Below are 27,405 nucleotides of genomic sequence, written 5' to 3'. Positions count from 1 at the left end.
TCACAATTGCTGACACTTGTGCTATCTCGGCAAGCGTCAGTGCACTTTCAATGCGAAGTGACTGTGTGAAAAAAGCACTTCTTGGAGTAGCCATTTTTTCTTACACGAACGTTTAGTTGGAGTTCTGCAATATCAAATCTAGAAGAGTTGGCTGCCAGTTGTACTTCGTATAACATTACATTTTGTTACCTGAGCTAATCTCAAAGGCTACGATTCCGCGAACTCGCGTTGCGGCGCAAGACTGAAGCGCGTGATGAGTTGACCTCCGAAGATCCATCATTGTTAGCCTGGTCTCGGGAGAGTTTCCATCACTGCTAAATCTGATATCTCCTGGCTAGTGACAAAAAAAAAAAAAAGCAAAGCTGAACGTCGTCGGAGGCCACACCATGGGTGCAAACTATGCACGCGCGCACGGCACTGAAAACAAAAAGCACACAACACGGATATTGCGGAAAACAATTCGGTAATGCACCCTATGTATATGCAACGCGGCTTCACAGATGTGACGCTAGCTAACTAAAAGCGTGGCCTTTTGGGGGGGGGGGGGGGAGAAAGGAAGGGTAGGCACATCCGCGCATGTGCCCGCGGTGACAAGAACGACGGCTCGTGGGGCACAGGCCCCCCTGAGACTTGCCGGGTTCACGAGCGGCCCACCACCGCTTCGCGCTTCTTCGGCGGAGGGGCAGCCACGGAAGATGCTTCTACTAAAATGAGAAAATCCGGGGGAAAATTTCTAGATTGTCCAAGGACGAAATTCTTTATGTCAAGGATGTCTCTCGCTGTTACTTTGTTACATAGAAGTCACAAATACATGTGCTTTTATAGTGCAACGGCAAATAGAAAAACTTCGTTATATAGAGTAATTAATTATATAGAGGTTCGTTATAAGCAGGTTTAACTGTATTTGGGTTTTGCTTTGTCCATGAAAAATTCGAAGGGGAGTGATTTTTCTGCTCAATTTTATAGTGCAACTTAGAGGAGAATGAGGAACAAAAGAAGAAAAAAAAAGGGCGAAAATACAAGATACGTCACTCATCGCGTCAGCCATAAAGCTAAGTTATTTATCATGAAAAAGAAAAGTCGTCTTCACTGTGGTGTTTTGTGTTATTTTTATTTTATCCTTTTTATTATTTTTATAAATAGTACACCATTTCCCTACCTTATAAGTCACTGACGAGTGTTGACTTTTTTGCTAGGTTATTTTTGAAAAGGAAGTTGTTCTGTGTTCCTCACAAGTGAGATCCCGTCCATGGAGTTTGTAAAGAAAGAAAAGGGGGAAGGGGAGGGGTAACAAAGCTTTTGTCATGGCCTGACGAGGCATAGAAGCCTCGCCGTATACGACTGCAGCTGCGTTGATAACACACTTTGCCGCCCTCTCTTTCACTGTATATCTTTCCTCTCACCATCATTCCCACGGTATTTCCCATAAAGTGTGACTGGAAGGATGTGCAGCCTTGGATCTTGTGCACCTGGTAAGGCTGTCATTAAAAGCATTTCACTTGTGCAGTAGTCTGAATGTTACAAATTATAAAGTTTCATTAACCTTCATATGCATTGTACCATTTATTCATTCACTGTTTATTCAGACAAAAACAATGATTGTCTAGGTTGAAGGGACTAAAGGCAGATTACCTCTGCTTGACTAAGGTCCCTCCATCCATACATTTGCTCAGGTGAAGTGGAACAAAGGATACAAATTTCATTGTGCTTTCGAATGAGGGGACACCAGATTCAAATTCAACAAGTATAACAGATGTTGACACATACGTTTTAAAATAACACATTACAGTCATCACCTATTTGCAGTACCTTGTGCAGAGGGATTGTAGAGGGTACATTCAGAGGTTACTAGCTTATTACCACAAGTACAGTTGCTCTTTCAGCAATCATTGAAAGTTTTCATAGGTAGTCGCGCTGTGAAATTCTCATATCATAGTCGAGGCGTTTAATGAGCAACCTTCTTCTCACTTGTTTCTGCAATTGCATTTTTAGCTTTATGATCATTAGATTATTTTTCTGCTTATCTTTCATGCCTAACGTTTGAAGAAAGGTTTCGAATTTTGCCTTATGCAGTTTTCTTCTCACATGCGGAAAGTGGAAATAAGTAAAAATGGACAATGGACTAGAATCAAATGTAAAAAGAAATGCATAGTGGAAGACCGCGATACAAAAAGGGTGAGATAGACCAAACAGCACTAGCGGTGGTGTATTTCAGCGCAAGTCCTGTTTGGTCTTCCTCATATTTGTTGTATTGCGCTTTTTTGCCATGATCAAGTTCGCACACTTTAACTAAAAAAAAACTGCAGTGAGCAAAGAAACGTATGTTGTGGCTTACTGAACATGCTGCAAGCAGAACTCAGGTGCCTGCCCTTTCCAGTCCAGGTTAGTATGGCACACATTGACAAATTTAATGGTAAAAAGAAAGGTATTTCCTCATGTGGGAAGTCTCGTGCGACTCACCGTATGCAACGTTGAGTACAAGTGATGATGTTCCTGGCTCAGTGCCAGGCAAGTTGCCATCTGAAGTTGTAAGTGCAAGTTCTGCTAGTCCTATAAAATCATGCGAGGTATCCCTGGGAGTGTTCATACAAGATACCTGCTTGGAAAGCAATAAGTATCACTCAAATTCCGCATCAGTAACGATTAGTTGCATAAGCAGAAAATAGGCAGATGAATCTGACATTTGCGCTCCTTGTAGGTGTGAATTGGTGTGCTGTGACAAAAATTCATAAGCTACTAGGTACACAGGCTGCACTTCCTTTCAGCTGCGTCATTCTCTCTTTAAACAGCATTCACACAATGTCCCACCGTGCATGGCTCATTTCCTGTCATCATTGTTGCCCAATGCGATGCGTGATTTTGTAACTCGCATTTAGTTTCCTTTCGTAGGGTAGCAGGGAAAGAAGTGGGAGGTTGAAAAAGACAAACTGATTGTGAATGAATGATCGGAAGCGGGCACCGTTTTCATGGCTCATCCTAAATAATGACCCGCACATGCAAAGAAAATGCTCAAAATGGGAGAGAGCTCATCCCATCCCTACAACACCACATCTTTGCCCGGTAGTGTGGTTCTTGCCCATTCTTCGAATGTTCTCGACATCTCTTAAAAATCTTTGTTGTGTCTTTGTGTACCTGCTGTCCTAGCACAATAGAGTTGCCCTTAACACCTGCCTGGAAGGAAAAGCGATGGCTTGGCACTTGTCAAGTATCAAACAGTACCACCTGTTTGTCAAAGAATTTGTAAATAATATCAAAAGTTAAGCACTTGCTTCCAGCTAACTTTGATTGAGTGCTTTCATTTAAATTCATCAAAGTGTTCTGTATGAGCAAGCAGTGCAGATTGTGCTACTTTAAAAAAGCAAATGTTGCTTTTGTTGCCTTACACCAAGAGAGCTTCCTTTATGGAACAAATGGAGAAGTTTCGGCCAAGTTACGCTCCGCCAAACTTCCTTGCCTCTTCGCACCCGTGCATGGGCTGCACTAAAAAATTCATGGGCAGTTTCATCGCATTTCTGTCTAGGTGATATCGTGGGAAACTCTCAACTATAATGCAATACAGTGTTAACCCTCCTGTTGCCTATAACATAACTAGTTTACAAATGGGGGGGGGGGGGGCTGATCTCGTCTTCATTGAATTGTGTACGCAGCAGTTAGGCAGGACAGATCTTTAGTTGCTCTTTTTACTGTACTCTGTCAGGAACATTCAAGTGTTGCTTTTTTGGCTAGCTTGGTTAGCGTCTTATTGAACATTAGGCAATTGTACTACATTCAAAGACATTACTTCATGTTCCTCATTTTTTGTGTAGCACATTCAGCACAGAAGCAGCGTTCAGACTCAGAAATTCGTGCACTCAAAGAGTTTGAAGTGTTGGGTGCTGTTCCTCATGCCATGGCATAATTTGTGGAAGTGCACAATGTTTGCCTCCTTCTCTGATATTCAGTTGCTGTGCTTTGCAAGGCTTCAGTGCTTTATGTTGCTTGCAGCATGCACCAGTGACTGTGGGCAAATGATCGGTTATTGCGGGTCTGACAGCAGGCACCATGTTGGGTGCTCTTGCAAGGTGGCCTGCTTTTTGCAACATTGGTACTGTTGCAGCTCAACAAATAGCTCATTTAACATTTTTATTTTTTACTGAAAAAAAAAATGGGGGGGCACCTGACTCTGTTGGTTAGATTAGCCTTCACTTTTTACAGATGAAATTGAGAAGCATGCTTTGTATACGGCAGCTTTCTGTCAAAGTCTATGATGTCCTCTTTTCATTGTTACCAGCCAATCATCATGCATGGGCCCTTCTTGCAAAGTATGGGAATAATTCCGCGTCGTCATCTTAATTCTTACCTCCCGCCTGCCCCTTTGATCTCCAGTTAACATACTTTCTTTTGCTTTTGTGTTTTTTTACATCAAGCAACAGGGTAGCGTCACCGCACAACAAATAAAAAAAAGAGAGAGAGATGCGTCGTCCAACTACTCCAGCAATAGAGTTGAGCCGTGCGACGTCGCGCTTTTGTTCGCAGTGTGTCTTTAGCAGCCGTGTGCCAAATCTAGATTTCTCACCAAGGTGCTTTTTTTCCGCCTCTTCAAGTACTTCTTTGTCTCCCCATCGTCTTTTAACTAACGTGACGTTATCTGCCACACCATACGTACACAATTGATAGGTGGCATTCACAGTTTTTCTTTCTTTTTTTTATTTTCCGAGGGGGGGGAAGCAGAGCATTAATGCACCTGCTAGTGAAGTTGAAGAGGTCTGGGTGCCCAGCTAACCGCGCTGTTTGTATTGATTGCTTTCATTGGAAAAGCAATAAAAAGTCTTCTGCGGGATGGAATATTTTCGGGGATGTTTTCGAGACGAAGGAAGTGGGCGCACTTTACCTCAATCGCGGAGGGGCGACAACCGCCGCAGTGCGAATAGGAAAAGCAGAGTCGCGTGAGAGGGAAATAATTTATGCTTTCAGCGCCGTGTACTGCAGCTTTTAAGGTGTAATTTTTGTTTGTTTTTGTAGTTTTTTTCCTCCATTCCCACCCTGTACAAATTGTAAGCAGATGGTTCGTGTGTATGTATGCCGTCGTCATTGTACAGCTGTTCTTCGGTGTGTATTTTTTGTGCGTCCAAGTCACTTTTCACAGGTCAGTATGTGCTGTATCTTGTTAAAACACGCCAGGATCGTCAAAGCTCGTGCCGCGGTGCTGCCCCAGGCTCTCTCCCGCGTGTACGGCATATTTCTTTTTAACTTTCTCAATATTCTTCTGGAAAAAAAAAATATGAGTCTTTAAATGCTGTTTTTTTTCCTCTCATTTTATTGAAAGTGTGATATGCTTGCTGCGGTGTGTGCCTGGGGAGAAAACTGTATAAAGATGTGTGCGTGGAAGCCTGCAAGAAATGTTGATTTGCTGTTTTTATTATTATTTTTTTAATTTTTATGGTATGGATGTGTCATGTCATGACGAAAAGAAGTAATAAAAGTTTTTTTTTGCAGACATTTCTTGTGCAGTTTTTCTTGTTACTGCCTACGATGAAAACTGAGGCATGTGATGAGCATCCCCTCGACTGAGCTGATGGCTCCTGCCACAAAGGTTTTTTTTTTTTTTTTTCTGTCTGCTGTACCGTGTCCTTCGATCTATAGTTAGTGCTAGAAAAACCCTTGAACATTTAAAGGGCTCTTGCATCATTCGAGATCAATGTTCTTCTCCTAAATTGTTTACCACCTGCAAAAGAAGTCTTACAGCTGCCATTTACTAAGACAGATTTTAGCCTCCGTCTGAGACCGTAACTGAGACCCAACATTACACTGTTGGGCAGTGAAATTGCGTCTGCCTCTGGTGGATAATGTAAAATGCCATCAAGACATATCCAGTGCAACCATACAACACCAACAAATAATTAAGCTTAATAAAGCATAAGGGGCATTATTTGCAATAGTTCCTAATTTATGTAATTAAGAGAGAGAAGAAGGACGAACTGAAGTACATGATGAAAAAAACAACTTAATGCTGCTGGGGACCAGACCTACACACTGCATGTTGAATATTCTGTCATGGTGGCAGCTGTGCCCCTGTCCACTCTCTTAATTACGCCTGGTTGTGTAACCCTGGAAATGTCAGCCAGTGCTACTTGCGGCCGTAACATTCTTTTTTTGCCAGGTGCACTTACAGATTCACTCATTTCATAGCAGAGTTATTTCTTTATACACTTAATTTTTTCTTTATCTCATGAATTGCACATTTAAACTTGAGAAGTGCACATAACTTATTGGCTTCATACAGTTGGTTCGCCAAAAAACCGGCTTCTCAATCTATTCCCCTTCCTTTGTACGAAATGTGTTCACCTTGTTCCACACTGTTCTTCCACAAGCCGCGTGTGAATAGCCATAGGTAGCCGTTATGTTGTGTCAGTTTAGAGCATTATAGAAATTTATAAAAGCATTTTTTGCTGTCCTGTGCATTTGCTTATTTGCATCTGGATGAAAGATGAACGTGGCATTATACCCACTGGGGTAAATTAGCAGTTAACCTTTTCATTAAGAAAAACACGCCTAAGTAACCCCCCAAATTTTTTTGTATAATTTGTGGAGATTTTACTTTTATCTATAAAATAGTATCGTTCTTTCAATTAAATCGGGTTTCTTCTGTTTCGCCAATGATTTAAAAAATTAAATTGACTCAAAGTCAGCTTCACCGCATGGTGATACAATGAAAGTTGGCAATAAAATGAAAGCCGGGACACTAATGGCCAAACATGGACAAGTGTGGGCATCCAGCATCGAGAAACGCAAGTACCCTCAAACCTCATTATAACAAAGTTTCCTCTTACACGAAAATAAGTTTGTTATATCCAAAAATTTGTTTTGAAGGTTTATTCCTAACAATATATCTATTGCAAGACTATATTTCATTTACTTCATTATAACTGATATTTTATTATATCTGAGTTCGTTCCAAGTGCATAACGAATGTAGTCTTGGGTTCTATGTTAGACCAATTTTCGTTAATGATGCATGATTGGTCACTTTGGTACGAATCTCATGACAGCTATTCTTGTCAATAGTAGCAAAAGGTTTAAGATTTTGCACTGCTGCGCTTGAGAATATTTGTTCGATTCTCAATCACAGTGCGGGCATTTCAATGAAAGCAAAATGTAAAAATGTTTGTGTATTTAAAGATTTAGATGAATCCCAGCTGGGCAAAATTATTCTGGACTCTTCCACTGAGACAAAGCTTAATAATCATATAGTGGTTCTGACACTGTGATATGTGCCATCATGTCACTAAGGCAACAGGCTCTATTCTGAACAATGTTGCCTTTTTCTACCTATAAACTTCAGGTGGAGGCTGATGCCTGCATACATGTATACTATTATCACCTCTTGCATTGCCTTGTTGAAGTGCAAAACGAATTGTGCATGAGATCAAAATTGAGATATTCGTTTCAACATTGTGAACCTCCTATCCCAGGATGACAGTATGACAATAGGAGTATGATGCAACCTCCTCCATCATCTGTACTGGTCGCAATTTAAAGCGAGTCGAGAGTTCGGCAGTCTGGCCAGGTAAACGCATTGTTGAAAAACAGGTTAGTGACCTGTTTTCTCCAAATATTTTATATTGGCACAACGTAACGGTTGCGTATATCTTGAGGAAAATCAGTGTGGAGTACACTGAACGCATTTTGTAAGAAGGAAGAATAATAGATGGAGGGGTCGGTTTTTGCCAAACCAACTGTATGAAGCCAAAGAAAGACCGAGTTGTGTTGACTGACCTGCTGCAAAACTTTGGGTGTTGCTCCTCGCCCCGATGGCCCCACGTGAGACAGAATGCTATATGTACTTGCATCATATTTAAGTGCACATTAAAGAAAACACAGGTGGTAGAAGTTAATCTAGAGTTCCTGCACACTACAGTATGCCTGAAAATCAAGTCGTTTTGGTACGCTAAACCACAAAAGTTAACGGCATTATTATTTTCTATTAAGAGCTGTTATTGGTTGCTTTTAAAGTGCCCAAAAATTCTTGCGATCAGTGCTATTATAAAGCTTACCCAGACCAGCCAGATTGTGACAACATGCTTACTGTGTCGATTGTCACAAATTTATTCGCGGCGCAGCTCGCAGGTCCTGCACGAAGCACGTCATCGAAGGCACGGCAAATGCGTGAGGTCGGATCAGCTATGGTTATTGAAGCTCACATTCAATTTAGTTTTTATACTCCCAAACTCGAGAACTTTTGTCATGTTGGTGTACTATATCTATACCGCTAGTGTGTCCAGGGCTACTATTGTCATGGGGAAATTTTATTCTAAAGCCACGTACCCGCTACTACACTGCTTCAGGAATAAACACAATCTATTATTTGTGTATATATGTGTGTGTGTGTTCACAATCTATTATTTGTGTATATATGTGTGTGTGTGTTGGCTTTCCCATACAACATAACACACAACACCCTATGAAATAATTTATTTGCAACTACATATGGAGACAATTGCCATCACTGATTTGTCCTGGCTATACCAGCAACCGAAAGGCGATGACTAGAATGTTCTTCAGCTCCAGTGAGCCTTTTGGCATAAAGAACATGCAATGTTCACTACAGTCCGCTTGTGTATAAGTAATCATTATTTCATCATAATTCCCCCTTTCTTTATATACACACACAGAACACATAAAATAAGACCTGGAAAATACTGCTGCGATAAAAACGGACAAGCTGGAAACCACTGTACTGTTATACAAACAAGATATACTGAAATCAAGGACAGTTTGCTGAATTCCCAAAAATGGCTGCAAAGCAAGAACAATGCACCTCATTTATACAGGCTGCATAATAAACTATGTGTCTTAATGTAATACACACACAAGAGAATATGTGGTCAGAGAGGTAAAAATGCCATGTGTGGCAGGCTGTTGATCAAACGAAGAACAGCGAACATCAATAGCTATTAAATTCCATTGAAATAAGTTTGTTGCTCGACCAAGCAACGTGCAAGTTCCTGACGTCGAGTCGCTACACCTTGTCAGGTGACATCTCTTAATATGTCAACAATGAGCTTCAGTTAGAATTGGCACAAATGATGGCATCACAGAAAGACAATCTAAAAGAGTAATCTTTAATAGAATCATTTGACAAACATTCAGGTGAACAGCCTTTCTTTTTCATAATCTTTAATCATCCTAGCAGGGTGCATATTGCAAGCTTTCTATCACAGAACAGAGAAGTGACGAAACGACAGGGAGCCAACAGCCAAAAGGCGAGCTGAGAAAATTCAGATATGCTTTCATGCATGAAGGAATACAGAAATGTTATAGCTGAACATCTATATTGACAGACATTGTTTTTCAAAACTTGAGAAACTGAATAGCGCGATGACACAATAAATTTATTCTCGTGTATTGAGTAAACACTAGGTGGTGTCGCAATTTGAAGAGGCGTTCAGTGATGATTGGTAATTTTCCCAAATTATCGGCACAGGAATGACGTTTGACAGACGCAAATTAAAATTTCCAGTCTCAAGCGCTTAAGTTTCAATCCAATCCAACTCGTCCGGTGATTGTTTTGTACTCGTTCCATAGAAACAATGGGGCCTCTGCCCATTCTGCAGTTATTCTCGCATCTTGACTTCCAGACAAGCCTTCACAAATACTGTGTGTCTCCCTCCGATTACATACCTCCTCCTTTGAGTGACAGATCGCTTACTTTGCCCCTCAAGATTCTGCAAAACTGATTTGACACATTAATTACATCGCAGGGCAGGAGATCAGGATGGAGAAGAGCTCGTATGTGTAAAGCCTCTTTTCTGTCCTCATCTATTTATCCAGCGCTATGCCAAACCAACGATGCTATCTTGATACTACAAGTGTCAGTAACCTATAAGTAAAAGGGATATCTTGCCATTCATTGAACATATTACACCTTGCATATTCCCGCAGAACTCGATATGCTGAGTACATCTTGTAGTGCCAAGCATCGTAGTTAGATGTGTTTGCCTTATCAGCAAAGTTGACCTTGATTATACATAGGGCTCCGTGTTTTAAGATAAATCTGTAAAGATCCGGTTAACTTTCACAGGCAAAATGTTCAGAATTTATTGGCCAATATGACCTTGTCCAGTTCTTTAAAGAACATGCTCTAAGCGGTCACCGATACAGTCATTGTTTTGGCCGATATAAACTTTACCTCACGTAAACCGTACCTTGCAGATCGCACCCACGCACATTTAACAAAGGGCTTATCTAACACGGAGCAAGAGACGGCAATGGAAATGCACATAGTGACACCAAATACAGAGACCTCGTCAAATATGCGTTCTATGATAACAAGCTTCAAGGTTGTAATACACACAAGCATAGGTGTTCTTCATTCACATATTTGTGCTTGTGTGTGTGCACATTCAAACCTTTCAGACAACTAAAGTACACTTCTTGAGTTCTGATGTTTTCATGTTCAGACATAATTCTATTTAGGATAGTGGAGTATTGAAAATAATGAAAAATTACACTCCAAATTTTGGAGAATTAGGTACTTAAGAGAAATAAGCTTTGCTAAACACCAAATTTCTGCCACAATACAAACTTCACAAAAACACACTGCTAACTTGAAGAATAATAAACTATGAAAAGACGGAGCCCTAAATAATGAAATGTCACATAGGACTAGCCACACAAAAGCACATGAAGATGCAATTTTTGGCATTTTGGATATAAACATATCTTGACATAAAAGTTATCCCAATTCTTGGCGGGTGATACAAATTAACTTAGTTACGTCCATGGTAAAAAATTGACATGCAAGGCCGTTCCCAATACTGCATAACCCAAAAAATAGGTGACAATGCGCTTAGAATGGATATCACTCTGCCACAAGTTCACTGCAACGTCTGCCCAGACAACAGAGCGAGACTTTTTCTCAACTTGGTTGGAACCGAGAAATGTCGTCCAATACAACACTGGGCTTGAGGCAGCAATCAGCCGTGTCACCACTTGAACATTTGCAAAGAGAACTGTGATCATAAGGAAACCAACAACATGCAAAAGATATGGAATGTGTCGGCTGTCACTGCATCGTTTTAGAGCAGAGACCGAGGAATGTAGGATGGCTATGACGACCGGCAATGCAAGAATGAAATTGGGCATCTGCTTCAGGTGATAATACATTAGAAAACCGACATCCCAGTAGTGTGACTGGATGTATCCATAGGAGAAAGGGAGAAGATTCGAACACCACTTGGAAGCATTACGCCCGGCCAGCCGGAACCCCGACTCAGCTGCCTGATTCAGCACTGCATGAGAGAATCGCTGAGAGTAGTCAGGTATGCAAAACAGTGACCATGCGTAACATTGGAACAGAAGGAATGGCAGGATACAGAATGATGCCCGGAACACGGATCTAACTGGTGTCAAGCCACAGACTAAACCAGAATACAGCAGGAATCCGGCAGACAGGAACCCGTTAGACCGAACAAGGCCGCCCAGGCAGAAGAAAAACGTCGCCAGATTCGGCCTGTTCTGCTCGAGCAACAGCATGCCCAAGAAGCTGATGGCTGCGAACACGGATTCGCTATAACAGGCGCTGAAAAAGATGGACGCTGGGTTGAAACAGAACAAGAGGACTGCCTCGTCGGCGTGTTCCTTGGAGAAGAGCTGATGGGTCAGGCGGTGCAGCGCCACGGCGGCGACGGCAAAGAATGAGACGTTAACGAGAGCGCCGCTGAGGACGAGCACGCTGTGGCGTGACAGACAGGCATTGGTGAGAGGGTCGACTAGGCCGTCGGCGGTCTGGCGGACGAGCCACGGGTACAGCGGGAAAAAAGCCAGCGTCTGCTCGTACGTGTAGCCGTGCTCGGCGATATGCAAGAAGTACTGACTGTCCCAGCGCGTCAGGCCGCCGAAGAGCCACGAGACGAGGCGGTCCCCCAGGTCCCGGCTCAGAGGCCAGGGCGACCGGAAAGCGTCCGCGTTGTGGTCAGGCACGGCCCAGTTGAAGGCAATCTAGTAAGATTAAGAAGAGGACGCGTCGTTTAATTTGCTTGTTTTTGTGGCGCGAAATTTATAACGCTAGCCAAAGCGAAACGTCAATCGCACGCGCGAACTGTCGCAATAGATGGTACTCTGGACGCCACAAAGAAATATCTTGGTGAGCTTGTATAACCTGTGTTAAAACAAATGAAACGAGTGGAATGTAAAGGCTCGTTTTATCTTCGTTAAACACAACCTTCTTCGGTACTTGGCGGAAAATGCCTGAACGAAAAATGTCTGCCGACGATAGAAGCGAAGTTCGTGTGTGACTGGGCTAGCTGGTGGCGCATCCTCAACAATCAGACCAGCGATGAGAGGCACCTCTTCTCTCTGTTTACTTTCGTGCCCTCCCCCATGTCTGCGCTGATTTCTGATGATAAAGCCGATTGTCCAATCAATGAAAACGTACATGTGCATCTGCAAACTTGGAACAGCCAACACAGCATGAATGCTACCTTTTGCTTCAAAAAGAAGCCCGAACCGAAGTAAACTGGTTATTTTGCAATTCACAGTCTTAAGTCGGTCGTCTAGCTCCCGCGTGGCTCTAAAACGCCACTAAAAAGCGTTTAGCGAGGTCTCACTCGCGCATTCTTTCAGAACACGATTGTCGATTTTGCGATCCGAAGACAAGGCGAAACCTACCTGAAGAAGAAACATCACGAAACGAGAGAAAAGCGCGAGCACGACTACGCTGGAATTCATTTTCCGCAATTCAAAAGTGCAGCATTGCTTTTTACACGGTGTTTACAAACACCGCGCTTAGGAACGTCACCAGCAACTTTCTGGCAGCCCAAGCCCACCAACCAACAGCTTTCCAAGCGCCTCGATTTGGATATGAACATTCTTTAGAGGCTCAATTGACAAACTAAAAAACATCATAAATTTTATAGTACCTAAAAAACACAATGAAAAAAATTGCGCAAATAATTTGTGAAGTCATATATGCTGTTTATGGCACTGACCTCCGTTTATCGCGGCAGACATTTTCTCACCCAGTATGCTTGTACCAATCCAATTGCAGCCTATTGATGATCGCGCCACAGCCACTGAGCTCGTAGACCGTAAACCGTAGTTTCCAAGGTCTGCTTATATGAACGAGTGTGTGAGCATGTGGACGAACGTTCGAACTGAGACCACACGCGCAGTGAAGCTTGTAGGCTCCACTTCTTCGATTTCTGCTGCATAGCGTAGTCGTACGGCGTTTCAGCGTCGTGGCAGCCTGAGCGTTGCAATGAGTGATTTGCCGACACCGGATCCTGTGCATTTCGATGACTCGCGGCCGCTGTTAACGAAAAAGGTATGCAGTGTCATTATTTGTATTCTCAGCTCCTTCGATCTCACGCGCATAATCTAATTGTCGGCCTACAACGTCTCGCAGCCGCACTTCTATTGCTCGTGCAAGTGTCGAATCTGTGTCGACCCTCATGCACGGCGATTTTTTTTTTTTTTCGGTAAATTCAGCTTAGTCGCTTTAAGCACGGCAACACTGACGAATGCAGTACAAGATGTCACACGTAGTTGGTTCATGCGCTAAGAAACGCCGACCTGCTGTGTGCACTTCTGCTTGACAGGTTTCTGAAACGAACTTTGCCATTGGTGCAATCATATTTGTCTAAGCTGTGAACTAGCGTCATTTCGCCTCTTTGACTTCATTGTACTCTCCTTTATTGTGTTGTGCTTCAACTTTTTTTTAGTATGTATGCACAACAAGATCAAGCAAAAAAAAAATCTTCAGGGGGGCGGCGACCGTCTTTACTTGCCGGTGGTGAAACCGACGCTGTGGGACAACTGCTTGGAACGAGAAAATCCGTAAAAAAATATGGCTCGAGCACACAACCCGATGTTTATAGGTCGGCGAGCTCACTCAAACTCGGATTGAGCCGTCTGTGAGTGTGAGTCTGAGTCCGAATATATTTCTTGAGTGAGTCTGAGTGAGTAACTTTATTTTACTGACCTAAGGTGCTATCTACTTATCTTCAGCATTGCTATCAGCCTTACATGGATTCACGTTTATACTCACGTCTACTTACAGGTATTCAAAGCAGTGACGTTCGTACATCGTTTCTATATTTATTAATCAGAGGCATGAGTTACGTAGGGAAGTGTCTAAATCTCTTCCCACCAAATCTTCCAGGCAATTTCTTGGTTATTTTATTTTATGATGTCATCTCCTACAAGAAAAATTACCGCACTAGTTTGGAAGCACTCAGAACTCGTTGTATACGATAATATATCAAACAACGCCAAGAAGAGCACAGATTGCGTGAGATATTGGTGTTAAAAAGCATTGACACCACGGTCGAAAAAGCTAATTTCAGGCTGACAGACTCGTGACTCGACTCACTCAGACAAATGTTTTGGTGACTTTTAGTCCGAGCAAGTCCCGCTGAAGAAAATTTTCGTGACTCTGAGTACGAGTGAGTCCTAAACGCACAATATATTTCATGAGTGAGCTCCATGAGTTCTGTCGACCTACGACCATATTTACATTTTGTTTTTAAATTTAATTTCAGTCGCTTGGAAGCATTTTTAGTTGCCTGTTATGGTCATTTTATAAGTGCCAGTTCACGTAAAACTAGTTTTCATTTCTTCCAGTATGTTTATATAGGCTACGTCGATTCCCTGATTCCACAGTGCCTGCATGACTGCTGATTTCTCCAGCGTATCAAAAGCCTTGTCATTATTGTACTCTGCACATTTCTCTATTGTCTCGTTTAAAGTATTAATATGATCAATTGTTAAGTAGCCTGTACAAAATCCTGCTTGGTTTTTTGGTAAATTGAACTCCAATGTCGCCATGATTCTATTAGCAATTGCTTTTGTAAATAGTTTGTAGAGAACAGACAATAAGCTGATTGGCCTCTAATTTTTTCAAATCCTTAATGTCCCCTTTTTTATGGATTAAGATGGTGTTTGCATCCTTCCAAGATTCTGGTACCCTTTCCATTAAGAGACACTTCATATACAGGGTGGCCAGTTTTTTTAACACAATCTCTCTGCTGTCTATTGTTACCTGATCTTCACCAGCAGCTTTGCCTCTTTGCATTCCCTCTAGGGCTTCCTTTAATTCACCAGTCATTACGGGTGGCATGTCTGATTCATCTGGGTTATTACTGCTTCTTACATTATCATCTTGATTGTCTTGGCTGCTGTACTGATCTCTTTAGAATTCCTCTACTACCTCAATTATCTTAGCTAGCCTTCCTCATCCCTTAACCTTTTGTGGTCTGTTGTCGGGCGCCTGACATTGCAACACGGCCTTAGCGGTCGGCTGTTGGGCACTATCCGACATGGGTGTTCGCGGTTTAAATTTCGTAATTTTCTCACTGAAAGTCGTATGCATTTTTAAAAACATGACGTGCCATCTCTTGAGGAATGAGCAAGCTTAATTTGTTGGGGTTTACTTTTTTTTTTACACTATGGTGCAGCACTATATTTAGCACAGAGCCTAGAGCGTATGCAATTGCACGCGATTCACTGAAAAGTGTGGCCACATTTTCACTACATGCAATTTACAGTGGTGCTTTTAGTGAAAGAGAGGATGACTTTAGCGAGGAAGAGAGTACTTGCCTCTATCAGACAGTGGTTCAGCAGATGTGACAACGAGGGAGGTGGAGACACCTCTGTTTTTCTGCAAAATCCGCAGTAACAACCCTGATGTGCACCCAGGAGAATGCTTTGAGGAGTATCATACGCTGCCCAAACATCAGTAAAAGAGTTTCCTGCAGAATGCAGTAACAAAAACAAACATCTCGTGACTTTTTCTTCGACAGTTTGTGTTTTTCTTCGCGGCGCCAGAAAGTGGCTAGTAGTTTCGGACCAGTAGAGCCGGAAAGTGGGTAAAATTTTTGGACCGCTAGGGGTTAATGCACACATCCAATTTTTGGCTATGCACAGTTTTGTCTTCACAGCTTTTAGGCATCTTCTGATCTTTACAGCACGCTAAATTTTCTCAGTGTTTTGCTTCTTTATGTCGGCCACTTTTAGCTTATTGACTTTCAAAGCTCTGCCAGCTCTATTTTGTCTGTTGCATTTGAGGCGTTCATGGTTTGACATTTAATGATGTTTTTCGTCTCTCGGGATAGCTTGCCAGTGTCGCGTCGAATGACCATACCCCCAATTTTTGCTGTACACTCGTTAATGATTCTAGTCAGATTATTATTCATTGCTTCAATGCTAACATTGGGGTCCTTGGGTAAATCCGTGTGTATTCTAAATTGAAACTCTGAATTTCTGTACTTTCTTTCTCAGCGCCAGCTCATTAATTTGCTTCTCGCATATCAGTTTCTGCCGTTCCTTCATGTCTAGGGGAAATTGAGACCTGCATGGTCTCGCTGCATCGGATCTTGCCAACTACTTCCACATCCTGTACAATGTGTAGGTGTGCTCAAAGTACTTATATATATATATATATATATATATATATATATATATATATATATATATATATATATATATACATTTTAACATACTTCGAGATTAATTACGATCTTCAGTTTTTTGTTGTAAAAGTAGAGGAACTAAACTTGTCAAAGCAAATAAAAACGAATAATATGTAATTCTGGAAAAACTTGCATTTTTTTTTCGGCTCATATTTTTTCTTAAGGGTAACTGACTGGATTCCTAGAAAAGGCATGAGGGGGAGAAGGAATGCTGGGTGGGCAGATGATATTTAAAAGTCTGCAGGTGCAACAGGGCAGCAGAAAGCACAAGACTGGGTTGATTGGTGGAATGTGAGAGACACCTTTGTCTTGAAGTGGGTGTAGTCAAGCCTTTGTCCTGCAGTGAGGGTCGTCAGGCTGATCTATCTTCAGCCGCCAAAAAAACAGTCGTGCTATTAGTCAGCCTCCTTTTGATTCTCTTCAAGTGTAGCGTGTGTTAGAATACAGCATATTATTGTGTGTGCATGCTTATATTAATATCAAATATTTTTGTGGCAATTTACTGGCCTATGTATTCACTCAAATAACAGCTTTCTATGAACAGAGTATGTGGTTCCTTTTCAGTTCAGCACATTTCGGACATTAACAAAAAGCCTGCTTACCTTTAGTACAAGTGTCACTCCAATCATGGGTATTTTTATACCACAGTCAGCCTAGGTTATCTCGTGTTGTTTATCAACATGTACATCAAGTTTACTTCTCTCAAGGAAAGCTATATTACTTTCTATGGTACTGCATGCCAGAGACTCAACATGGCATCTACTGTTCTTGCCTGAGTGTCTCGTAATTACCGCCACCCTTGTAGTGCCTCTTTTTTAGGCTAAAGTTGGCAGCCCTATAAACTAGTCATTGTGCACCACTTTCCTAAAAGCATCTGAAAAAATAGAGCACTGTGTAATAATTCAATCAAGATGTTGCTGGCAACTCTGCAGAAAAGGAAGCCATATCTGGGCTCTGTTTTAGTGTATTCCATTACAAGGAATCGCGATTTTCAATGGAACTGCTCAACTGCTGTGCTCCAAAATAGGGTGTTATAATTAGTCCACTTTTCATTCCTTCTTTCTCTTTTTCTAAGAGGTTAGTCTTGGAGAAGTAAAAATAGCGCTGCTTTGATTGTCTTTTGTCTTTCACTTGTAGGTCTTGTAGGTAGGACTTGCTACACTTTATTTCTTAACATTTTTTTTTATTTTTCAGAGAATAGATAGCATCTCTTAAAAGGCATCTCTTAGAACGCGCTCATTTGCAGCACAAACTCGACACAAGGACAGAGGAACAAAGGCATGAAGGCAAGGCGTAGTGTGTGTCTTTATTCCTTTCTCCTTGCGTCGAGTTTGTGCTGCAAAGGAGTGCCCCAACAATCTACCAACACTTTGCAGCTTTGATCTTAGAAGACATCTCTTCTAATACATGGCATATTGATTGATTGATATCTGGGGTTTAACGTCCCAAAACCACTCTATGATTATGAGAGACGCCGTAGTGGAGGGCTCCGGAAATTTAGACCACCTGGGGTTCTTTAACGTGCACCCAAATCTGAGCACACGGGCCTACAACATTTCTGCCTCCATCGGAAATGCAGCCGCCGCAGCCGGGATTCGAACCCGCGCCCTGTGGGTCAGCAGCCGAGTACCTTAGCCACTAGACCACCGTGGCGGGGCTATACAAAAAAGTATGTTTTGCAACATGCAAATATATTGCTACGATACTGAGGATGCGCGTGGAAGAAGAGGAGAACGAGGTTGGCACGAGCGGTGATCGGCCAGATCCCTGGACTCTCGCATTGATCATCTCCTGTAAATAAAGGCATCCATCGCACCGTAACAAGATTGGTGGAGGTGCTGGGTACAGCGGAGCGATCCAAGGCCAACGATCACGGAAGCGCTACCTCAAGAACTACGCCGAAGCCGCCGACTGGCTGGTCTACCACCGCTCTCTATGGATCCGATTGCTGACGGCGACACCACGCACTCTTCGTCTGGCGCTGCGTGGCCCCGGCACATGGTACCACGAAGCTTCTCAGGGAGGGTCAGAGGAGACGTCGACGAATGGCTGAAACACTTCAACCGTGTGAGTAAATACAACTGTTGGGATGCGGCCTCCCGGTTGTCCAACGTCGGATTGTTTCTTCAAGGGACGGCGTTGGTGTGGTTTGAAAACCACGAAGAAACAATAATGACCTGGGAAGCGTTTGAGAAAGAAATAGCGAGCTGCTTCGGGGACCCATTGATGAAGAAGAAGCGCGCTGAGCAAACTTTGATGCAGCGTGCTCAAGTCCCCGGTGAAACATGCACAACGTACATCGAAGAGATCCTGAAATTGTGCAAGTCTGTAGACCCACGCATGAAAGAAGATGACAAGGTAGGGCATCTTCTCAAAGGGGTTGCTGAGGATGTCTACAATTTCCTCATCGGCAAGGACACCTTGGCGTCTGTAGCGGACGTAATACAACACTGCCGCACGTTTGAGACACTGAAGGCTAGGCGCATCACTCCCAAATTTGGTAGACTTGCCAACGTCACCACCGTTGCAAGTGTCGACGTCCCTCCAACATCCCCCTGTGATCTTGCCTCAATTATCAGGCAAATCGTACGCGAAGAACTTGGACGACGTGATGCTGTCAACCCGCCGAGAGCACCTGCTATCAACACCTCCCCGCCATACGACGCAATGTGTGCTGCCGTTGATGCCACGCTATATGATGTGCCCCAATCAAGAGCACCAGCGCCCCCAACCGACAACTTACATCATCGCCGTGGTTTCCAGAACGCCTCCCGCCAACCACCTACAATGGTGTCTTCGTGGGACGATCATGGGCACATGGCGCCTCGTGGAAGGTTTGGCGACGTGCGTGAGGCCCCTGTGTGCTATAACTGCGGTTTCCGTGGACATGTGGCTCGATTCTGTGGTCAAAGGCGTCGCCCCCAGCAACGCTACTACGAGGGACCATCACCTTCTTCTCGACAAAACCGCTGGCGCGGTGGTATGCGTTCAATGCGGGACGCGTACGTTGGGGACGGCTTCCAGCAAACACCCACAGTGATACACATGCAGGACGCAATTTCCACCAGAATTTACGCAACGACTCGCCTTCCTCCGTGCGAAGCTTGACGCCCCCCCACAACACGCCGGTTCCGTTCCCCATCTCCTGGTCGACGCGTCACCTCCCCGCCTCCGGGAAACTAGGTGGTGCGGCCAATGGAGGTGAGGTCGCCGAACATTTGTCACTACATCCGCCTATGCCTCCACCCGTTTTTATGACTCAAAATAGGGTCCCCGTGCTTATTGATGGACTTCCTACGATGGCTTTGATAGATACTGGAGCAGCTGTTTCAGTGATGAGTCTTAACTTCAAATTGCGGCTAGGACATAAAGTGATGTTTCGCTGGGACAGTTGTGCATCATTTCGTGCAGTGAGCGGGGAGACATTGTGTCCGATCGGTGTGTGTGTTGTTAGTGTCACTTTGGGTGACAAAGTCTTCGAGGCTGAATTCGCCGTCCTGACCAGCTCCACCCATGACATCATCTTGGGCATCGATTTTCTACGCGAGTGCGGGGCTCCTGTAGATTGCGGTGCTGGCGAGATTATGCTATCGGCATTTACTGACGATCCTAGGTGCTGTCAAGGATCTATCACTGTCATTGAGGATGTTGTCTTGCCGCCCAACTCGATGAAGACCGTACGCGTTGACGCCTCTGCCTCGGACGCCGGAAAGTTTGATGTTCTTGTGGAGCCCATTCCTCTTCATTGCGCCAAGAAAAATGTGCTCATTCCACATTGTGTTCTGTCGATCAGTGATAAGCGATCGGCCTTATGGGTGTCGAACTATTCAAATGAACCTGTTATGCTACCCGGCGGAATGCGACTCGCCCGCTTCGAGCAAAATGCGACCAGTTTCATTGCATCTTTAAGTGACGAGAGAGTAGATCCTATTTGTGCAACGTACCATACAGAAGCCAACTTTCTGAGTATGGTAAACAAGTCGCTATCAGCAGAAAAACGTCAAGCTTTGGTCGAAGTCCTTGCGAAGCACGCTACTATATTTGACTTTGCGCAGAAAGAAGAGCAAATAAGTGTACCCGAGTGGCGTACTCGCCATGGGATTGACACAGGATCCGCTCACCCTATCCGACAGAAACCATACCGTGTCTCATCTGCGGAGCGCAAGGTCATTACTCAACAGGTAGAAGAGATGTTAAAAAAAAGGGTTATCCAAGAGTCGTGTAGTCCTTGGGCTGCCCCTGTGATTCTTGTCCGAAAAAAAGATGGTACATGGCGATTCTGCGTGGATTACAGAAGGCTCAACTCTGTTACTAAAAAGGATGTCTACCCGCTTCCCAGGATTGATGATGTCATCGATTGTTTACATTCGGCATCGTACTTCTCATCCGTGGATTTGAGATCTGGTTATTGGCAAATACCCATGCACCCGAATGACAAAGAGAAAACGGCCTTCATAACCCCAGATGGTCTATTTGAATTCAGTGTAATGCCGTTTGGCCTATGCAACGCTCCAGCCACGTTTGAGCGCTTCTTGGACTCTGTGTTACGTGGACTAAAGTGGGAAGTTTGTCTTTGCTACCTGGATGACATTATAATATTTGGCCGTACATTCGATGAACACAACCATCGTCTAGACATTGTTCTCACCTGCCTTGAGAGAGCTAAGCTCACCCTGAACTCTAAGAAGTGTCACTTTGGCAGCCGTGAGACTCTCGTTCTCGGTCACCTGGTGGACAAGCATGGCGTTCGACCCGATCCCCAGAAAGTCGCAGCAGTCAGCAGCTTCAAACAACCTCAGTCGGTACGAGAGTTGCGAAGCTTTTTGGGCCTATGCTCGTACTTCCGTCGCTTCGTGCCCAGGTTCGCCGACCTCGCTTACCCTTTGACGTCCCTACTCAACAAAAACGCACCTTTTCGGTGGTCAGCGGAATGCGAGTCGTCTTTTTCGCAACTCAAGTTTGCTCTTACGTCAGGGCCCGTACTTCGCCACTATGACCCATCTGCTGCCACAGAAGTTCATACCGACGCCAGTGGTGTAGGTATTGGCGCCGTCTTGGTACAACGCCATGGAGCTGCTGAACACGTCGTTGCCTATGCCAGTCGCTGTTTAAGTAAGCCGGAGCGAAACTATACTGTGACAGAGCAGGAATGTCTCGCGGTCATATTCGCCGTGCACAAGTTTCGCCCTTATATCTATGGACGCCGATTCTCGATGGTCACGGACCACCATTCTTTATGTTGGCTCACTGGACTACGGGACCCATCTGGTCGTCTTGCTCGTTGGGCATTACGATTGCAAGAACACGACTTTGAGGTCTGCTACAAGAGCGGTCGTCGTCATGCCGACGCTGATTGCCTTTCACGACTTCCCCTTCCGACAACCGAGTGTGACGCTGACAACTTTGATGAATATTTGGCTGTAGTGGATACTCCGTTCCCCGACCTAACAACTTTTCGAGCAGAGCAACGCAATGACAACAGTCTCGCTTCTTTCTTTATTTCCGGAACGAACGGTCAATGTGGTTTCGTCGTAAAGGATGGCGTTCTTTACAAAAAGAATTATTCCGGCGTAGGCCCTCGCCTACTTCTAGTTGTGCCTACAAGTCTTCGACAACACGTACTTCGAGCAATGCACGACGACCCAACATCTGGCCATATAGGTTTTTCTAGGACATTTTATCGCACGCAAGAACGCTTCTTCTGGCCGAAGATGCGTAAAAGTGTGACTGCATACGTTGCGAGCTGTGAGCAATGTCAACGCCACAAGCGTCCTACAACTCCGCCAGCCGGACTACTTCATCCCATAGCACCCCCGAGTTCACCATTTGACGTCGTAGGTGTCGACCTGCTCGGCCCTTTTCCGCGATCAACGAACGGAAACCGATGGATTATTGTGGGCGTTGACCACCTCACACGTTACGCCGAAACTGCGGCGATTCCTGCGGCAACGGCCACTCAAGTTTCACAGTTCATGCTGTCACACGTTATATTACGCCATGGATCCCCCCGTGTCATCATCAGTGATCGCGGGCGGCAATTTGTTGCCGATGTAGTTGAAGACCTCCTTCGTCTTGCTTCATGCCATTTTCGTCACACTACCCCGTATCACCCGCAGGCTAATGGTTTGACGGAACGAACAAATAGGACTCTCGTCAACATGATTTCCTTGTATGTTGATTCTGGACACAAAACATGGGACGCGATTTTGCCATTTATAACTTTCGCCTACAACACTGCACAGCACGAAACAACGAGATACAGTCCATTTTATCTGCTCTACGCACGCCAACCCCGCACAGCTCTTGACACTATTCTTCCTTTTTCCGAGACTGATCAACCTACTCTCGCCGAAACCATTTGCCGCGCAGAAGAGGCCCGGCGCATCGCCTGTCTTCGAACTTTCGTCTCACAGAAACGCTCCAAAAACCGTTACGACAGAAGTCACCGGCACGTATGGTTTGAGAAAGGGGATTTGGTGTGGCTTTGGACGCCGCTTCGCAAGCGCGGCCTCTGCCAAAAGTTTCTGGCCAACTACACCGGTCCGTTTGTTGTCTTGGAACGTCTAAGTGATGTCACGTACGTGATATCTCAGCTGTTGTCAACTGGCCGCCGCTCAAGCAAGACCAACATCGTTCATGTTGCCCGTTTAAAACGCTATCATCATCGCAACGAAGCCTAACTCGCCCGGTGGGCATCGTCTGCAAAGGGGGAATTGCTACGATACTGAGGATGCGCGTGGAAGAAGAGGAGAACGAGGTTGGCACGAGCGGTGATCGGCCAGATCCCTGGACTCTCGCATTGATCATCTCCTGTAAATAAAGGCATCCATCGCACCGTAACAATATGTACAACTATGCTTCTAATTAAGTGATTCATTGAAAAAGCATGTATTCACTGTTTTTATTAATCCTCATTTGATGAATAAAAACAATGAAATGGTGGAAATTGAAGGAGGGTGCATTTCAAATCCCCCCCCTTTCCCCAAAAAAATGGAGGGGGCACTTCCTAGAGAAGGAGCTCTTTCTTAAGATTTTAAAGTAGTTCACCTGCTCTCTTTTTTGTCGAAACTCCCTACAGGAGAGCCAAGCTCGACGAAGACAGCAGCTACGACCGCCGCCAGTGTCATCTGTGAACAGAACAAGCTATTTTTTGGACCTACCTCGGCACGCTCAGTCGGTCAGCTTTAGTGGTTCGGAATCCTGTATCCTTTGAGCCTTGTTTGTGAACTGTTATGCATGGAGCTGCAGATGTGGTTTTGTCCTGGCTATATGGCACAGACGAGCAAGACTCAACGGGACGAGAACCGGGCCCCACTAGTTTTCCTCATCAGCATCTGCTAGCACTGCAACGCCTTTTCGTGTATTTAACCAACTCACCCGAAAATCCACAGTGATTTATGTGTTCTGGAAGCTTTTTGTGTCTCTTCAGCAACAGTACCCAGCTTGGTAGAAAAACAGTTCACTCAGTAGACAGCTTGCCAAACATAAAAGGTACTGCAGGCTAAAGCTATCGGAAGTGCCTTGACATGGATCTGAGACATGACTCTAAGCTTATGGACTAAAAGTGTCTATTAAGTGCTAAAAAATGTACAGACACATTGTACAAGTGTCTGCTACTTGTTTTTCTGGTTTTTAAAAATAATGCTGGTGAGCCAGGGTCAAGATGGGTGTTATTTCGTGGATTAGGTGGCTACTTGCCCAGACTGTTTCCTATTTAGTCACATATCAAGGCCATTGCAGAACTGCTCTTTTTTTCTCTATAATTTATTATAAATTTTTATTCCTTACTTGCACCTCTTTTACCCCCACCCTGTCTAAAAAAATTAAAGAGGAAAAAAAAGCTATGCACATAGAGCTCAGACTGAAATATTTCTCAGACCTTTGGAGCTTGCGGACATATGCCTCCTCAACAACTGTTTCAAGCAATGGCAGACTTCCCTTGTCGCAGTCTGTATTTCATTGCCTGACAATGTAAAACGCTGGTGTTGGCTTCACTAGGCAAGCCTGGTACAGCCTTTGAAGGCTGAGGTTTAGTATGTGACAAAAAAAAACAACTATGCTTGTTTTGTTTGACATTCTGCTTATTCGCAAGCCATCAGTTATACTTGACTGTCATGTCGTTGGACAGCTTTCAGAAGCCGGCACTATAACAAGAACTCTCCCACCTCCTACTTGTACCAGTGTTTCCAAGTGGACCAGAAATTGGGAGAAGGCTCTTTTGGAGTGGTGTGTATTCTTGTATGTATTGTGATAGCAGTTATATGGACGCTCTTGGCTGATTTTTTCGTCATTGCTGCCATGTCGCCGATATGTGTAAGCGTAGTATATATATATATATAAAAGCCTCAAAGAAAAAAAATAAATTGGAAGCAAATATTCTAAGCCACCCATCGATAATCCAAACCAGCGACCTCTCGCTCCTCAGTGCACTGCATTAACCAACTAGGCCAAGCCACTCATACTGTCCATCTCGCTAATGGCGAGCTATGTATATACATATTTGCCACTGGCTTACTGTCACTGGACTTGAAAGAAACATTCGTGGACAAGGTATGTAGTACTTTGTTTGGACAAAATATACATGCTTTTCCTAAGCATTGTAAGTGTTTTATCGCTTGATCAGTGGAGGGGTGGGCCACTGAAGCACATACAGTTGGATGAAGGGGGCATTCCAAAATGTGTCTGGCTCCACTTTCACTCTGAAGCTACAGGGTAAGTTGCTCACATAAAGTTCAGAAGTATTTGGGAAGTTGCTGATCCTGTCGTGCTTGTGAGTTCGGTTACCATCGAAATGTGCACCGCCACTATCACTTTAGATGTAAAAACTCTACTCGCTGCCCCAGATAACTTGTGACCACACTTGCGCCATTAAAACATGGCACGGCTTAGTCCTTTCAAAAGTGTACATCTCACCAGTAACTTTGCGGACTGACATCATGAACTTTTTGCTGAACCACTTCTGTGTGGTGTGCCTTCAGGATGTGCTGGTGATAGTCTCTGTAGATTTCAACGTTTATGTGCACTCAAACCTCATTATAACAATTACAAAAGTAAGTTTGTTATATTTGAAAATTTGTTATAAAGGTATATTCCTAACAGTGTATAATTGCAAGACTATTCTTTATTTACTTTGTTATAACCAATATTTCTTTATATCTGGGTTCGTTATGTCGAGGTTTGAGTGTGCCTCGATGTAAAAACCAGTGGCTTGTCGTGTTTCTCGATGCCAGACTTGGACTTTGCCTCCTGTCGGATGTCGCGTTGTCAGTTATTGACTACAGCATGTGTTCAGATACTGTAGTTACTGTATTACTGTCTCAAGCACAATCGACCATATTCACTACACTTCGTATGGTTCCTGAATTTCCTGGCTGCGCTTCGCATAAGAGCCCAATGTGTTGCTATTGCATTCATTGCTTCGGCCATGTGCTGAAACTGTGACTTTTTTCTAGTCTTCATAATACACTCTTAAAGAATAGAAATGTTTTTCTTATGTTCTCAAACTTGCTCAATTTTGACCCATTTACTTCCTGATCTGAACTCTTCTCATCCTGTCGGCTTTTTCAGACGGGGCCAGAAATCATTACCAGTGCCAAGTGTTTTAGCTTTATTTTAGCAATGTACCGCACCCTTCCTTCATTTGGTTGCTTTTGTAGAATTCTCTCTTGCCACTTTGATTCTATTTAAAATTTTCCTGTCTCTTATTTTTCTGCAGATAATCTGTCAATGCTTTTTTCTTCATTTTAACTCTCGCTTCATTCAGGGAAATCCATTGGCTCTTTTTGTGCCTCCTTTGAGATGTTTGACATCCCCCCCCCCCCTTATCCCAGTATCGCACAGTTTTCATAGTTTTAGCAGTTTCCTAGATGCAGCTGCCATCTGTAGTTTGCTGACGCAGGTGTTCTTCACTGTGCCAAAGGAAAGGAGGCAATGAGAAGTTTTTAAGACGGTGGACAAGATGAAATTGGGTCTGACACATTTGTTTGCATGCTGTTTAGAAGCATGTTCAGAGAAAACTGAATGCTTTTACCAAGTTCCAAAAAAATTTATTTGGCTCACATAAAGAAATGCTCCTCGACTCGGAACGTGACCTCAAAGGATCCTTGAGATGTTTGGCGTTGCAGGAATTGCAAAGCGAAACAGTCCTGAATGATCCCTTGGGGTCGACTTTTGAGTTGAGGAAGGTTTGTGAACACGGACCTTTAAACATGTTTGAAAAGAAGCTCCCCACACAGTCATAATTCAAGTTGACCATTCTGTCGTGTATTTACCTTTATTTTTTGTTTCAGCCACTGTTCCACTCAAGTTTTCTCTATCAAAAGCTTGGCGACTGATATTTGTTCTTGGGCATTCAAACAGTTCCCAATCTAGGCCTCTGAAAACCTCCTGTAAGCACGCGGTAAATAGCATTGGGGAGATTGTGTCCCTCTGCCTTACGCTCTTTTTAATGGTACAGTTAGGGATAAGAGTTAATGGAGAGTACCTTAGTAACCTACGCTTCGCCGATGACTTTGCATTGCTGAGTAACTCAGGGGACGAATTGCAGCTCATGATTATGGAGTTAGGCAAAGGAGAGCAGAAAGGTGGGTCTTAAAATAAATCTGCAAAAAACGAAAGTATTGTACAACAACCTCGAAAGGGAGCAGCGCTTGAAGATAGGTAATAGCGCACTTCAAGTTATAAAAGACAATGTCTACTTAGGGCAGGTAATAACTGCCCTAACCACGAGTTAAACCACGAGATTGAAGTAACTAGAAGAATAAGAATGGGGTGGAGCACATTTGGTAAGCACTCTTAAATTATGACAGGTGGATTTCCATTATCCCTCAAGAGGAAGATATATAACAGCTGTATCTTGCCGGTACTTAGCCACAGAGCAGAAACCTGGAGACTTACAAAGAGGGTTCAGCTTAAATTGAGGACGACGCAGTGAGCAACGGAAAGAAAAATGGTAGGTG

General features: G+C 43.8%; 2 protein-coding genes across 3 annotated transcripts in view; one reads left to right on the top strand and one right to left on the bottom strand.

The window, feature by feature from the left end:
- Nucleotides 1-10,617: 10,617 nt before the first annotated feature.
- Nucleotides 10,618-12,805, bottom strand: PIG-V (phosphatidylinositol glycan anchor biosynthesis class V). Its single transcript, XM_037431754.2, has 2 exons — nucleotides 12,648-12,805; nucleotides 10,618-11,978 (listed from the first exon to the last, which is right to left on the bottom strand). Exons 1-2 carry the CDS (start codon nucleotides 12,705-12,707, stop codon nucleotides 10,752-10,754), a joined length of 1,287 nt encoding a protein of 428 aa, XP_037287651.2. The 5' UTR covers nucleotides 12,708-12,805; the 3' UTR covers nucleotides 10,618-10,751.
- Nucleotides 12,806-13,065: 260 nt separating this feature from the next.
- LOC119180610 (membrane-associated tyrosine- and threonine-specific cdc2-inhibitory kinase) overlaps nucleotides 13,066-27,405 on the top strand; it is a 41,004-nt gene continuing 26,664 nt past the window's right edge. Inside the window, exons 1-3 of one of the 2 annotated variants that reach the window (XM_075874980.1) lie at nucleotides 13,066-13,302; nucleotides 23,526-23,649; nucleotides 24,576-24,673. In XM_075874980.1, coding sequence (XP_075731095.1) covers nucleotides 13,237-13,302; nucleotides 23,526-23,649; nucleotides 24,576-24,673 — 288 coding nt within the window. In that variant the 5' untranslated portion in view covers nucleotides 13,066-13,236. The remainder of the gene's footprint in view (nucleotides 13,303-23,525; nucleotides 23,650-24,575; nucleotides 24,674-27,405) is intronic. The other variant, XM_037431723.2, reaches the window with a different exon arrangement.

The sequence above is a fragment of the Rhipicephalus microplus genome, chromosome 10, assembly GCF_043290135.1.
Source record: "Rhipicephalus microplus isolate Deutch F79 chromosome 10, USDA_Rmic, whole genome shotgun sequence".
Lineage (NCBI taxonomy): Eukaryota > Metazoa > Arthropoda > Arachnida > Ixodida > Ixodidae > Rhipicephalus > Rhipicephalus microplus.
Note: the sequence above shows the minus strand (reverse complement) of the source record. Positions and strands in the feature narration are given on the sequence as shown.